Below are 14,082 nucleotides of genomic sequence, written 5' to 3'. Positions count from 1 at the left end.
TGCTGTGGCTGTAAGCAGCACTGAAAGACATTCCTGAGCACCCAGCCTCGATGCTAGGGTGTGGGGCAAACCAGCACTTGACTCAGGGAAGGGGGCAAGTTCACACAAAGCTCTAGAGACTGAGTTTCGGTCTTAAGTGCTGATGCCTGTGGTCAGCTGATGGCGTCTCATGGCCGGGATGGATTGTTGAGGCTTGTCCTCGGGGTCATAGGCTTGGCGTGATGGGAAGGAGAAGGGGAGAAAGAAGAGGCTTAGAGATGAGATGTGGGGACTGGGATGAGGCGGAGTGCTACAGGCATGGTGTGAGAGGACAACATGGGAGCATGCTGCGGGGAGGGTAGAGGTGATGCTTGTGGGTGAGACTTGTGTGCCTGCACTTGTGTGCGTGTGAAGGTGCAGGAGGGAGACCTTGCTCAGGTTCATGTGTACATCACAGGGTACATCCACCAGGAGTCTGGGGGGGTTAAGACTGAGGAATTCATCTTGGACTTACATGAGGAACCTGTTTGTCCCCTGGAAGAACAGAGCATTCTGAAGTGCTCTGTCCCCTCACTTAGGAGATGCTGCCCTGTTTCTCTTGCTATAGTTTTTTTCTTTGCCCAGACTTTGTCTCTTTCATTACCCTTTCATGTTCTTCACTCTTTGCACATCTTTCTTTTTTATTACCCCTTTCTTTTCCTTTACTCTCAGTCTCCCAGAATACCTCCAATTTCAGATTCTGCCAGAAGCAATGAGCAAAACCCGCTTTTCTTGTTCTTACCACCTTGCTTCTGTATTGCGTTTATCATATAAATACCGGCTGTATAATTACCAGAGCATTATCTCTAAAACATACAGATTAGGGGAAGACACAGTGGCAGTCAAAGATGAATTTCAGGGTCAGTCTGATGGGAGACCTTGTGCTCCAGCTGGTAGGGGAGGGATCAGCTGAAACAGAATAGCACTCATGAACACCAGCCACCACTTTGCCCAAGCACCTTTCATCTTTACTCCGCACCATAAAGGTGGGAGGTTCCTAAATGCAGCCACTTCTGGGGTTAATAAAAGGCCACAGAAACAATCTAGATTATGCAGCTAGATCATGCAAGGTGTATGGGCGCTGCTGTAAATCTGTTCTTAGATGGGAGCTATTGCCACTCCAAAATCAGGGCTGACTCTTAGCAGCTCGCTTAATTACTGATGCATTTGCAATAGGATTAAATTGGACGTCTGAATGTGTGTTAGCATATGTTAGGATTTGCTGATAAGTATCAGTGCGTTTGTGAGCCTCCAGGTACGCATGCTCTGTATATTTACAGCAACTGATCAAATGTCGTCCAAATTTGAAGACAAAAGGAAGGAAATTATTATTGATCCAACCTCATGCCTTTTGGTGACCATGAACCCTAGGCTGCAGAGCATTAGGGCTGGTTGTAGTGAAGTGTAAACACCGATTGTGGACAGGAGGGTGTTTATGAACAGGAATGAAGCCGCAGGAGATGGGGTGGACACAGGTAGTTGCAGAAGATAATGGGTGCCTGTAGCCATAGACTGGCCTCATATCAGCCATGCCAAGAATCAGAAAAATGAATAAATGAAGGAATTCATGGGTGTGATGTCCAAGAACTGTTGTTTTTCTCACTTTCTCTGAGAAGCACATTCATGTCTTTCCATTTCATTGCAGGGCTGCAAGCTCAGACTGTCTTAGTCAATGACACAGTCTCGGGCTTTATCGGAACAGACGTGGTCCTGCACTGCAGCTTCACCAATCCACTCCCCAATGTGAAGATCACGCAAGTGACATGGCAGAAAGCCACCAATGGCACCAAGCAGAATGTGGCCATCTACAACCCTGCCATGGGGGTCTCCATCCTCTCACCCTACAAAGAGCGGGTGACTTTCCGGAATCCTTCCTTCAAAGACGGCACCATTCAGCTCTCCCGGCTAGAGCTGGACGATGAGGGAGTTTACATCTGTGAGTTTGCCACCTTCCCAGCCGGCAACCGGGAAAGTCAGCTCAACCTCACTGTGCTGGGTAAGAGTCGTGTGAACCATTGCCTGCAGTTAAACAGATCTGGAGGAGCCTGAGACTCATTTCCTGGGAGCTTAGGGCAAAGGTGAATCTTGGGTGTGAATTACACCTATGATGATCTTTCAAGTTGACTGCAAAGAGGAGAAGAGCAGGGAACTCAGGGTAGGTGGTTCACTGAGCTCTCACAGGAATGCCTCTTCCTCTTTCCAGGCCTCAGTTCGCCTGTTTCTTAAATGCAGGAGCAGGAACAGGGACCCGTTCCCTAAGGGAGTGCTGAGTTGTAGCGAGCCAGTGGCTGTCAAGTGGACAGAGAAAAGACAACAGAAAGATCCTGGGCACAAGTAGAGCTTGTCCATGGAGCTTGGGTTGTGAGTGAATAGACCCCATCCGTAGTGTACATGATTCATTTGCTCTCCAGTTTTGGTTTCTTATTCAAGCATAGTGCTGAAAACCTATGGCAGGAAAGGACTGACCTTCCATGGTGTATCTGTGCCTCTAAGGGACCTCCAGCACTCTGTCTGCAGAGTAGGCTGCTGGCAGTTTTCAGCAGCAGGCTCAGGGGTGCTAGATATCCCTCGGGCTGTATAAAGAGGGGAGCATTGCTTTCCTAACCCTTTTCTTCTCCTCCTTTTTGCAATTCCTTGCAGCCAAGCCCACAAATTGGATGGAGGGCACCAAGCGGCCACTTATTGCTAAGTCTGGCAGGACAGAAAAGATCTTGGTAGCTACCTGCACCTCCTCTAATGGGAAGCCCCCCAGCACTGTCACCTGGGACACCAAGCTCAAAGGGGAAGCGGAGTTCGAGGAGATCCGGAATAGCAATGGCACCATCACCGTGATCAGCCGGTACCGGCTGGTGCCGAGCCGGGAAGCCCATCGCCAGCAGCTCATGTGTGTGGTCAATTACCAGCTGGACCGCTTTACCGACAGCATGACCCTCAACGTGCAGTGTAAGTGAGCATGGGCAGGGCTGGAGATGGGGATAAACCATCCATGGACAGGCCCTGGGATGGGGATAAACCTGGCCAAAAAGGGATTGTTCTGAATGCAAGATGCTGGCCTGATGCAAGGGTTGAAGTAGGGGCTGCTCTCTCCTTCTGGGGAGTGAAAGATGAAGTGATGCCTGGAATAATCATATGCTTTCTCTTCTTTCCCTCTCTGCCTCTGCCATGTCCCTTTGTTCCTCCCCTTCTCTCTCTCTTCTTCATTCATCCTCTCTCACATTCCTTGTCCCATCATCTTTCCCACCTTCCAATCTGTCTCCTTCTGTCACCTCTGCCCCCTCATCTCTTCCTACTTAATGTTCTCCCTTTTCTTTTTCCATAATTCTTTCCTTTTCCATCTTGCTCTTCTATCTTTTTCACCCCCTTGCAGATGAGCCAGAAGTCACTATCGAGGGCTTTGATGGCAACTGGTTCCTCAACCGGAAGGATGTGAAGCTGATATGCAAATCTGATGCCAACCCCCCAGCTCACACCTATGAATGGAAGCTGTAAGTGTCTACAGTGCTACTGCTCTCAGCAGCACATAGGATCTTCAAACAGGGACAAGGAAACCCATAGAAACCTCAGTCACTCTCTGGTCAGTTAGGGCCTGGTCACATCACTGTCAGTGATAATGTCCAAGGCAAAACCTGTGTATGTGAGGGGAGAGTTGCAGCCTCAATACCCTGGATAACTTCCTATTCTCACTCCACTGGAATCCCATTCTGCTCTGGTGCTGTGAAGCAGCTGAGATATGACAAGGTGAATAATTTGCCCAGCACCAATTGAGTGAGTCAGTAGGAGAGCTGAAAAAGAGCCCGAGACTTCCCTTCCTTAAAGGGGCACAAATAGCACCAAAATTATCTCCATGTCCAAAAGCCTTTCCCTGGAATCTGCCCCAGCAGTGAGCAGGAGCTCCCCCTTGGAACACTCATCCTCCTGTGACTGACATTAAACAGAAACAATTCCCTATCCTTCAGGGTTTCAGCTTTGGCTGAACACACTAAAGGGCTTGAAGAGTGAGTGAGGGGTGTCTGGGGACTCGTATGGGAATTGATGCAACCTGATGTGGTTCTTCTCTCCCTCTTTCCTTTCTAGAGGCACTCATGTAGCTTTAAAAAAGAAAGATCAAATGGATCCTTTCTTCTTTTCAGCTGGCATTTGTCATCAGGAAAGAGGCTCTCAAAATGGCTTTGTAAGGAGTTAGGCATATTCACTCTTACTCTGCTTCCCAGATCAAACTGCTCACAGTGAAAGGCTGAAGAGGATTGTTTTTCTTGCCTTCTTTCTACTTCTTGTTCTCCTTTCTCTTGCTCCGTTGGTTCTGCCAGTTAAACTCCAAGGGGCTCTCTGAGTTTCTCACAACATTGCCAGGAAAGCATTAAAGGCAAAGATGCTCCTTGTGGCACCCAAGGCAGTTTAGGCTATCTCTGTCCAGCCAGACCAATGAAATGAGCTGAAGCAAGCCTTGTGAGATGGAGCTGGGGACAACAGGAAGGGGTTTGCTCTGGTTTTGGGCAAGTCATTTCATCCCTTTGTTCTGCTATTGCTCACATCTAGGCTGGAGGTTGAATGCATGCTGGGCTCCTGGGCATCAGGCTTTCTGCAGCAGGGGCTCTGTCACAGACCCTGGTCTCTGTTGGAGCAGTCTGCTCCTGCTATGATAGTGATGCTGAAGCACAGCATCACCAGGTGCCAAACGTCCCAGCCAGGTGATGTTTCTGCAGCCCTGGGCAAGAAAGAGGTTTAGGTACCAACGGGGTTCAAACGCAACAGGGGATGCAGGTGTTAGGGTTGAGCATGGAACTGCATGACTATTATGTGTCATTTGCACACCTGGTTTATACACTGTGTGGGTAATAAAGTCAGCTCTGGCAGAAATGGATTCTTGGGAGCAGCATCTCTGTGAGCCAGGCACTGAGTTGTTCCCCATGTGCTTATCTGATTGATGCCTTTTTTTTCAACGCTGGGAAGAGTTGTTTTCCTATTGGATTCTCTGTGAGCTGGGCATATGTCCATTTGTCTGTCTTTAGCCTGCAAGGGTTTCTTGACTTACAGCTGGGAGCATCAATACTTTGCTTTGAGAAGGAACTGTGGGAAGAATAATGGAGAGAGAAGGCAAGGAGCTACAGAGTTATGGGTTTCAAAGCCTGACAGTGCTTCAGCCTGATTCCCCAGTCTCTCTTGCACACTTGATGGGGCTGTTAGGACAGAGTATAGGATTATTGACCTGAGAGGATGGAAAGGAAAGATGGAACGCAGCTGAAGATAAGGACAATGGAGGTGGAAGAAGAGGAAAACAGAGAAAGCAAGTGAGACTGGGGAAACAAAGGAAGAAAGGATGTTTGGTTCCTGCTTGGAATGTAAAAGCCAGCCATCCCTGAAGAGCAGCAGTCAGGGGAGCTGTTAGAGGAAGCAATAGCCTTCTTTAGCATCACACACCACAGATTTTAGATGCGCTCTTTTGTTCAGGGCCCTATAGGCAGAGGATCAATGTTAGGCTATCATGTTCTTCTAACAGCTTTGGGATCATTGGCCTGATGTAGCTGAGAAAGACTTGAAGTGTTTGCTACACATATGTGCCTATGTGTACATGTAGACATGCAAAATATGTGCATGTGCATTTAGGCACTTCTTTACAGACCTAATTATACCCCCATTATTCCCTTTTGTTTCTTACAAATTGCTGACAATATGTGCACATTTTTGGTGGGAGGAGGGGAACAAATGACTGGAGTAATTTTTAATTGCCTAAGAGAAGTAATTACTTTCCTTTGCTTCAGTAATTAAGAATAACCAGGCCATGTGTGTCTTTTCCTAACACACAGGGGGTTTGGGTTTATTTTTTGCCTGCTTTTGTTCATTTATTCTGGGTATCTCTAGATCTAGTTCTGCATTATGCCACTTTCACACCTCTTCTGACATGGGCAGCTCATAGGTGGCAGGGCTCTAAATCAACACTGCTTTACTCAAGCTGAGCTCCAGTTAGCACTGGCTGATAAGCTGCCCAGGAGGCTTCCATGGGCAGGAAACTGGAGTAAAACAGGGTCAGGCTGGTGTCCCATTCCTGTGTATTCCATCAAATGCAAAGTCAGGGCTGGAGGTGACCCAGATATGTCCAATCTCCCTTGTAATCACAGAGAAAAGGGGAACAAAAACCCCAAACAATCCATATAAAGAACCTGATTCTCATCATTCAATGGATTTACCCTCTTTGTTTCCTCTAGGCCAAATGGGACTCTGCCAGGGAGCGTGGAAATCCAGAACAACACCATCTACTTTAAAGGGCCCGTCTCCTACAGCGTGGCTGGCACCTATGTCTGTGAGGCCTCCAACGCCATCGGTACCCGGTCGGGGTTGGTGGAAGTCAATGTCACAGGTAGGAAAACACTTGGTGTGCTTTGAAAGACAGAAGAGGAGGAGGAGGTGGGGAGAGAAGGGTACAAGTGGTTGGCAGCTACCAGTTATGTCTGGTAATGACTGCCTCAATCACCAGTGTCCCCTCACAGGGGTGCAAGTTTCATGATGGGAAGGGAGCAGTGAAGTTCTTTGCTTTGCCCTGGTTTTGCACTGGTTTTGGCTTGGAGTCTTTCTCCTTTCCGCTCGTTGTCTTTTCCTTTCTTAAACCAAGATACATTCAGTTTGTTTCCCCCTGGTCTTCTGCTTTGGATTCAGAGAATTTATTGGATAAGTTAGAAGAGAAGGCACCACGGGGAGATGCTTGTTAGAAGGTAGAAGAAGGAGTAGGATGAGACAGTAAAGCATGAGATGGATGAGGCAGTTGTTCAGGATGATGTTTGGTGTTCCTGATGTTCGGCAATGCTCCTTCCAAGGCCCTGTTGGTCTGTGCACTGGCTCATCTGACTGCCACCCATGACCAAGATGCTGTGGGTAGCACTTGAGTAGCATTGTCTGGGCTGCAGAAAGGAGTAACATCCCAGGATGCAGACAAGGTGGGCAGGCAGCACAAACCAGGGCACATGGCCACTTTTCCAGCCGGGCTCACAGCAAGGACCATGCGGTATTGGAGCAGCCTGCATCCTGCAGATACCACAGGCAGCATTGGTGCCTGTGAACCGGATGGGGAATGAGGGGCACTGGGGTCTTCCCAAGGCATGGGAAATACAGGAAAGGTGTCTGGGGTTGTTACCCCTACCTGATGTTACCCCTACCTGAGGCAAACCAGACCTGGTAGCAGGCCACACCAGTCCTGGAGGAGTGGTCTGACCTTGGAATGATGAAATGGGTTTATCGGGGGGCCAAGCTGCTGCTCTCTTCACCCACTCCCTATAGTGGTAAGTGCTGGGCAAGCATAAAGAGGGGGCCTGGGCAGCTGACCCCCTGAAATCAGCAATAACACTGTGTTTGGCACCCTCGCCACCTCTTCCGCAACATGGGTAAATAAGGCTAATCTTCTTGTATCCAAGTGCTTGGAGGTCAGTGGATGGGATGTGCTAATTAGATGCTAATTACCAAGTATTTATTTATGATCATTATCAACTGTAGCAAGCCTTTAATTCACACCTCCTGTCCTGGATCCTTGCCTGCTGGTGTATGCTTTTCTCTGGGGGATATTTCATTAGCCAGTGAAAGGCACGAGAAGAGCACAGCTCTTTGTTCAGGACAGATGTGGCTCAGCACCCTTTCCATCCCTGCCCAGCCACCTGAAGCTGGGGGGAAGGTCAAAATCCATTCAGCCACTGGCCATTTAATGGCAGTTGCCTCCAAAGGCGCTGTGTTTCTGGGACAGTGAAGGCAAGTGCCTGGTATAAGGTATCAGACTTGCTTCCCATCAGCAACAGAAAACAATCCCACACAGTAAAAAGCACCTGGAGTCACACTGGAAACAATAACTGGGGGGAACAAGCTTCCTATCTCAGTCCAGAGTCACAGAGGAGGAGGTGAGATGGATATTGCAGATGACTTAGAGGAATGGGCTCTCTTCACCATGACTCGTTTTCCATTTCTGCATAGACTGTCCATTTCTTGCTGTCGTTCTTTCCATCAGGGTCAGTGTCAGGGCACAGGATCCAAAACACCAGATACAGCCTTGTCCTCATATTTCCATCTGCCACCTGCCAGCATCTTATCTGTCTCAGCACAATAGCATCGCAGCCTGACTTGCCTTCATAGGCACGGGCTTCTTTAGGGACAGGAGCCTGTGGGTTCCCCCTCTGGGCTTTAGGAAGTGTCTCCCTTCCTGGTGTTTCTTTAGGAGAATGGTAGAGCATCATTCTCATGTGGAAGTGGGGACTGGCAAGGTTTTAGGGGAATGATGTCGGGTTGATGTCTGCCTGCCTGTAATCTCAGTTTATTCCCAAAGCAGTGGGTTTGAGGTTAAATGAGAGGGAAGGAAGGGCAGTCCTGCAGCTGCCTGGCTAGGAGGGATTACCAGGCAATCTGTCAAGCCAGGCCTCCACCACATAGAAAAACGCCTTTAATAATTCATGGGATCTGAATATGTTTATCCAGCTCTCCCTAAGGACCGATTAGGCCAGTGCTGGGGAGGGCTCAGCCGTCCTCGCTCAGCTATTACAGGTACATTTGTTTGGGTCTTGCAGGCAATTTAGGGATTGTCAGTGGACCACGAAACCTCTTTCAAGAGCTGCATGCAATAAATGGAGTTCAATCTAGGGAGCAGCCAGCCTTGGGAGGAGGAAAAACAGAAGGCTGATGCAGAGAAAACCCTGCAGCAGCTTTTCCCCCTCCTGTCTCCCTGGGTACAGACCTCCCCCTCCTGCCGCACAGCATCCTTCCTCCCAGCCCTGGCTCCAGATAGGAGTGCAGGGATAGTTCAGCCCCTTCCTGGGGAGGGCGATTTGTTCGCAGGGAGAAGGCTGAGCACATCTATTAGAGTTATAGCACATTAAAGAGATTGATAAGGGGAAATTCAATATTTTATTCCAGCAATCTGTTCCCATAATAGCTTCTCCTGCCTTGCAGGACCTTTGTCAGTTGCGGCCAAGCCATGTAGTGTGACATGTAACTATTTATTGCAGGCAGTTAGGTGACTTATGAAGGGCTGTGGTTATAACCTGCGTGTGTGCCCCTGCATGCCTGCACACACATGCACAGGGAGCTGGTCATGTACATACACGTATGTGTGACCCCAGTCTGTATCATGGCATGCAAATGGGCCTCCCAGTCCTCCATGCCTGCAGTCATGTATGCATGCAGGGTGCAAGAGCATCACATTGGCATGTATGAATATGCATGTGTTAATGAACGTGTGTTTTGCTCTATGGGCTTGCGTGCAGCAATGCATGTGTGTACATATACATCTGTGTGTCTGCAGGGGGACGTTCATGCGCTTGTGTTCTGGCTTTAGCCAGCGGAAGCAGAAGGAGAAAGAGGTTAAAACAGGCTCCCACCTGCTTCCCAAGGCCAGGAAGGGGTCCTTTCTTCCAGGATACAGCAGGCTTAGGAACACTCTGTGCTGTTCCCTGCCCAGGGCCAAGCTTTGCAGACTTGGCCTTGGATGTGCAACATGCAGGCAGGGGCTGATGGCCGCCCCATTTGCTTGGCTTGCATCAGGGAGTTATTAGCACACCCCCAGTGATCTCATCCCAGCAAGGTCACTGCAAACAGCCCATGGGGCTCGCTGGAGCTCTCTGCCATGCAGCCCCAGCCCTTTTCAGAGGCTCAGAGCTGAAGAGGATGCTCGTTCTGGGGAGAGTTAAATGCAAGTGCACCTGAAGCCCAGATACTGCACCAGCGAGTGTTTGCTCATGGCTGCTTTAGATGGGGGGACATAGGGCCAGGGGCTACAGAGGAGCAAGCCTGGGGGTCTGACTGATGCTAATCTTCGGGATGCATGGATGGCGGTAGGAGTGCCTGCTGCATCCTGTCTGATGGTGTCTGTGCCAGCAGGCCCCTGGGGGAGCGGTGCTTGATTGACAAGCGATAGGTGACCTGACAGAGAGATTAGAACCTAAGACACGTTTGGCATCTGGCCTGAAAGCCGTCACACTCTGAAATGCCAGCGGCAGCTGCTGAACTTCTGCATTAGCTGCCAGTGGTTTTTCCATCCCCACTGCCTCCTCTCCCCGTGACTCTGCTCCACAGGAGCACAGAAATCCCTGGTAGGGAAAGGAAAAGCAGGATCCCTTGAAGCCAGAGATGGGCATGCATCACTGCAAGGGCTGTTGTGAAGGAAAGAAGATAGTGCTACAGGTTTCTCACATTGCAGCCCTGGGATAATTTGGCATGGACTGGAGTGGCAAGGGAAGCTTTGCCATCAGCAAGCTGTCTCTTAACAAGCCCCACAGGATCCCTGCTGTGTTTGCTGCGACCAGCTAGGAACTGGGAAGCCCCATTGGCATTAAGGTTCCCGGAGCTGCTGTTCACCCTGGCTATGCCCCCTTCTGCTTCTCATTGCGGTGGGTGTTTGGTTTTGCAAGGCAGGAGGAAATCCAATCCAGAGTCCTCTGGAAGAGCTTCACGCAAGGAGCAGCTTGGGCTGATACACGTCAAGAAAGTGACTTCTTATGGAGTTTGACGTTGTCCTCAATGCCCATGGCTACAGTGAGAACCTTGGCTGGTGCTGGGTCTTTCCTTGGCGCTTACGATTGAAGGAAGAAGGATGGAAATGTAACTTCAAGAAGCAATGTGACCATAGGAAATGGTATCTTTTCAAATATCTAAGCAGTGTGATAAGCAGAAGGGCTTTTGAAAGCTGGTTTCCTGTGGATCTGCATATCCTAGAAGAATTACTTGATGTCTAAAAATAAGCTTTTTCTGATCTGGGCCCTTCCTGCCCTTGGGAGCAGCCTCTTGTCCCCGTGGGTTCTCTGATGTCTAATGAGGTTTAGCTCTCACCTCTACCAAGGATCCTACTCCAGCTCTCTCCAAGAGCTTTATGATAGGATAATTTGGGCTCATTCTGTCAGATAGCACTGAAATTGTCCAGCAGGTTCAAAAAGCAGTAGATAAGGCAGGATGATGGACAGGCAGGATGATTTGCATGCGTCTCATTTTCATTGGAAACCAGCCATTAGAAGAAAGATGTGGTTTTTAAACCATGTATTTTGTGATGGGGAAGGCCTGGTTTGTCACTGGGTACTGATGGCAGCAGGCAGGAGCCGGGGCAGGGGGATGCTCGGAGCCTTGCATGGAGGGATAAGGAGAACCTATGGGCTTGGGCCATCTCCCTGCGCTCCCAGCTGCCGCCCCAGAGGTCCGGCTCCTGGCACGGGGACAGGAAGCAGGGCTGAATGCAACAGCTGGCAGAGCTGGGCAGCGGGCAGATAGTGTTGCTGCTCTAATTCCTATTCACACAGCACTCCCTCTTTTATGGGGGGGGAAGCAGGAGATGGGGAGGCTTTTTATGCTGGCATTAAAGCCTGGCTTGTTCCCCCTCCCTCTGCTCTGCTGTCTCCTGTTTCTCCAGTCCGCTTTTCACAGCGGCTTTAATTCTCTGCAGACTCTTCCTAATGGATTTCTCACGTGGGGCCCCCGGCACGCTCAGGCATCGCACGGCTTTCCAGAGATTTCACGCCCCCCTTGGACACAAAAAGGGGGATCCTTTTCCCACACTTTGCCCTCTCTCCCCAGGCTCTCTTGTGCACCCCAGGCACGAAGCTCGGTGGGCAGAGGGGTAAATCCGCCTTTGTGGGGCTGACAGCAGCGGCTGTGTGTGCAGCAGCACCCGCTGAGAACCGGACCTGTCCCAGGTCATGCATTTCTAGTTACCTGGGTAACCTGTAACTGATGAAGGAACAACCATCCATCAGTACAGGTTACCTGGGTGTTGAACCATAGCAGGAGCCTGCACCTTGTTGCGAGGCAGAAACACTGCCCCAACCCGCGGATCCCCATCCCTTACCGGCTTAGCCCGGCCTGGCCTCTCGCTGCAGCCCAGCGGCCACGGTGATGGGCGGCGGAGGCAGCGCGGTCTGTACCGCCATCCAGCGGCGGTGTGGGGCCTGTGCCCTGCCCTGCTCCCGAGCAGCCGGTCCCCCTCCTCCTCCTCCTCTCTTGTACCCGTCCATCGCGTTCCGCATCCGCATCCCCACTCGGTTTTCCAGGCTCCGGGGGGAGTGCGGTGGGTGGACGAGCGGGTGGAGCTGTGTGGGTAGGGAGGGGATGGTGTCGGCTGCTGGCTTGCGATCTTCCCGTCTTTCTTCTCCCTCTCTTCCCACAGTTTGATTTGGTTTTCCCTGGCATGGGAACTGGGCCACTGCGAGGAGGATGGGGATGGGATCAGAGCAGAAAATAGTTTGTTCCCTGCACAACGTGTGAAATCCAACACAGCAGCGTGTTAGCGTTCGTGTCCACGGCGTTGGCAGTGGCAGGGGGTGGCATGTAGGAGAGAGTGCTATCTTAGGGGTGGGCAGCACAAAGGGCAGGGAAAAAATAGGTAGAAAAACATTCGTCCTTTTGCTTCCTGCGTCCAGCCTGGGATGTTCATGAGGCTTTTAATAGAAAAGTGGGCCAAACTCCTTTGGAAATCGTGCACAGACACAGATTTCTGCTCTCAGATGTGTCTGTGCTCCAGCACTGGTAGGCAGAGGGGATCAGGATGGCTTTACCATGTCTGGGTCCCATGCCTTGCTCTGGGTAGGAAGAGGCTTCAGACTGGAGCTGTGGGGTGGATGAGGCTGTGATGGCAAAGAGCAGGCCTGAGGAGGTGCTATGGGTGAGGGCACAAAGAGCTGTATGGATGCTTGTGTGGTTGAAGCTGAGCCCTCAGCAGCCAGGGTTAGCAGGGGGTGGATGTGACATGTCTTACTGTCTCTGCAGAGAGGTTTGGTATGAACCAGCTGGCTATGACAAGCCATGTGTTGTTGATGCAATGTGGGGCTTTGGCTTTCCAGAAACCAGCCCCGTGCTGAAAGACATGCCCTCGCTCCTGCTCTGAAGGCTGGCTTTGGACAGGGATGCTGGCTCCTGCCTGCACAGTGTCTTGCTCCTCATTCTGCCTGCAGCAGGAGCCCCTCCATCTGCCTGTGTTCCAGCCCATTCTTGCTCAGTGTGCTGCTCTCTGTGTGGTTTCGGGCTCGTGAGGGTCTGCTCGAGGCAAGTCAGCACTGCAGAAACCAAGATGCTGTTGTTGGGATGATGTCTCAGGAAAGGCAGGCACGAAACAGCTCTCAGGCACAAGCAAAGCATTTATGCCACAAGGATCAGGCCAGCAATTGCTCGAGTTCAGTTCCCTTGTCCAAACTCTGCAGCTGTTTCAGGAGCTGCCTCTACCCTGGGGATGCTCTGTTCTACCCTCTTCCTTTAGCAGCTGGGCTAAGCTGTGCTGCAGGGAAACCCACTCCCTGCCCAGCTCCTCCTTGTTCTAACACAGGGAAGTGACTTCCAGCAGCAGGCAGATCCACAGGTACATGAAGAGGGGCCAAGAAGCAGACTCTGCCTCATATCCCTTTTACATGTGCTGCCTTTGGGCCCTTCCTTCCCCATCACCCTATCCCAGCTGCTGTTCTGGGAGGCTGTGCTGAGATTGCTGGTTGTTCTGCACCTCTCCTTGGCTGCCAGGTGAAAATATGAGGGCCAGGAGGCTCCAGAGCAGCAAACAAGGACTGCAGACAGGCCGTGGGGGTGGAAAAAGCAGTGTGAGGGGTCTGAGCATGGTGTGGGAGGGCAAGGCTGGAAGGGGATGAACCAGGAGCCTGCTGTCTAAATGCAGAGGCAGTCAAAGTACCAAGAGAGCCATTTGGTTCTTCATGCCTCACGGACAGAGATGCTCAACAGGCAGTGTGTGAAAGCTGAGTTTGACCAGGGGCTGTAACTGTGCCCAGGGAGTGTTAGGAAGATTGATGTAAGTCCTGGATCAAACTTTATCTGTGCCAAAGTGTAGGTGTTGAACTGAAAGAGAAGAGTTTCTTTGTGATGTCTTTTCTTTCTCTGAGTGATTTATGGCTCTTTTAAATAGGTCAGGGTAACTGTAGGAACAAGATTAGCATGAGCAGTGCCATTCAGCTGGCCACCATGGTAGCAGAAGAAACAGTGGGAGGGCTGTACCCCTGTGTTGCAGCAGGAAGCCGGTCCAGGAGCCAGCCATGGCCTTGAGCACATCACTTGTGGGGCGGATGGGAGGGCAGATCACAAAGTGCTGCTGCCTTCTGCCCTGCCCTGCACTGG

The 14,082-nt window shown here is 50.8% G+C and overlaps 1 protein-coding gene across 1 annotated transcript in view; it reads left to right on the top strand.

Annotated features, from left to right (window-relative positions):
- LOC101870925 (nectin-1) overlaps positions 1-14,082 on the top strand; it is a 56,156-nt gene that overhangs the window by 39,385 nt on the left and 2,689 nt on the right. The window contains exons 2-5 of the mRNA XM_005142639.3: positions 1,664-2,014; positions 2,659-2,961; positions 3,386-3,503; positions 6,222-6,373. Of these exons, the coding sequence (XP_005142696.1) occupies positions 1,664-2,014; positions 2,659-2,961; positions 3,386-3,503; positions 6,222-6,373 (924 nt within the window). The remainder of the gene's footprint in view (positions 1-1,663; positions 2,015-2,658; positions 2,962-3,385; positions 3,504-6,221; positions 6,374-14,082) is intronic.

The sequence above is a fragment of the Melopsittacus undulatus genome, chromosome 15, assembly GCF_012275295.1.
Source record: "Melopsittacus undulatus isolate bMelUnd1 chromosome 15, bMelUnd1.mat.Z, whole genome shotgun sequence".
NCBI classification, from domain to species: Eukaryota; Metazoa; Chordata; class Aves; order Psittaciformes; family Psittaculidae; genus Melopsittacus; species Melopsittacus undulatus.
Note: the sequence above shows the minus strand (reverse complement) of the source record. Positions and strands in the feature narration are given on the sequence as shown.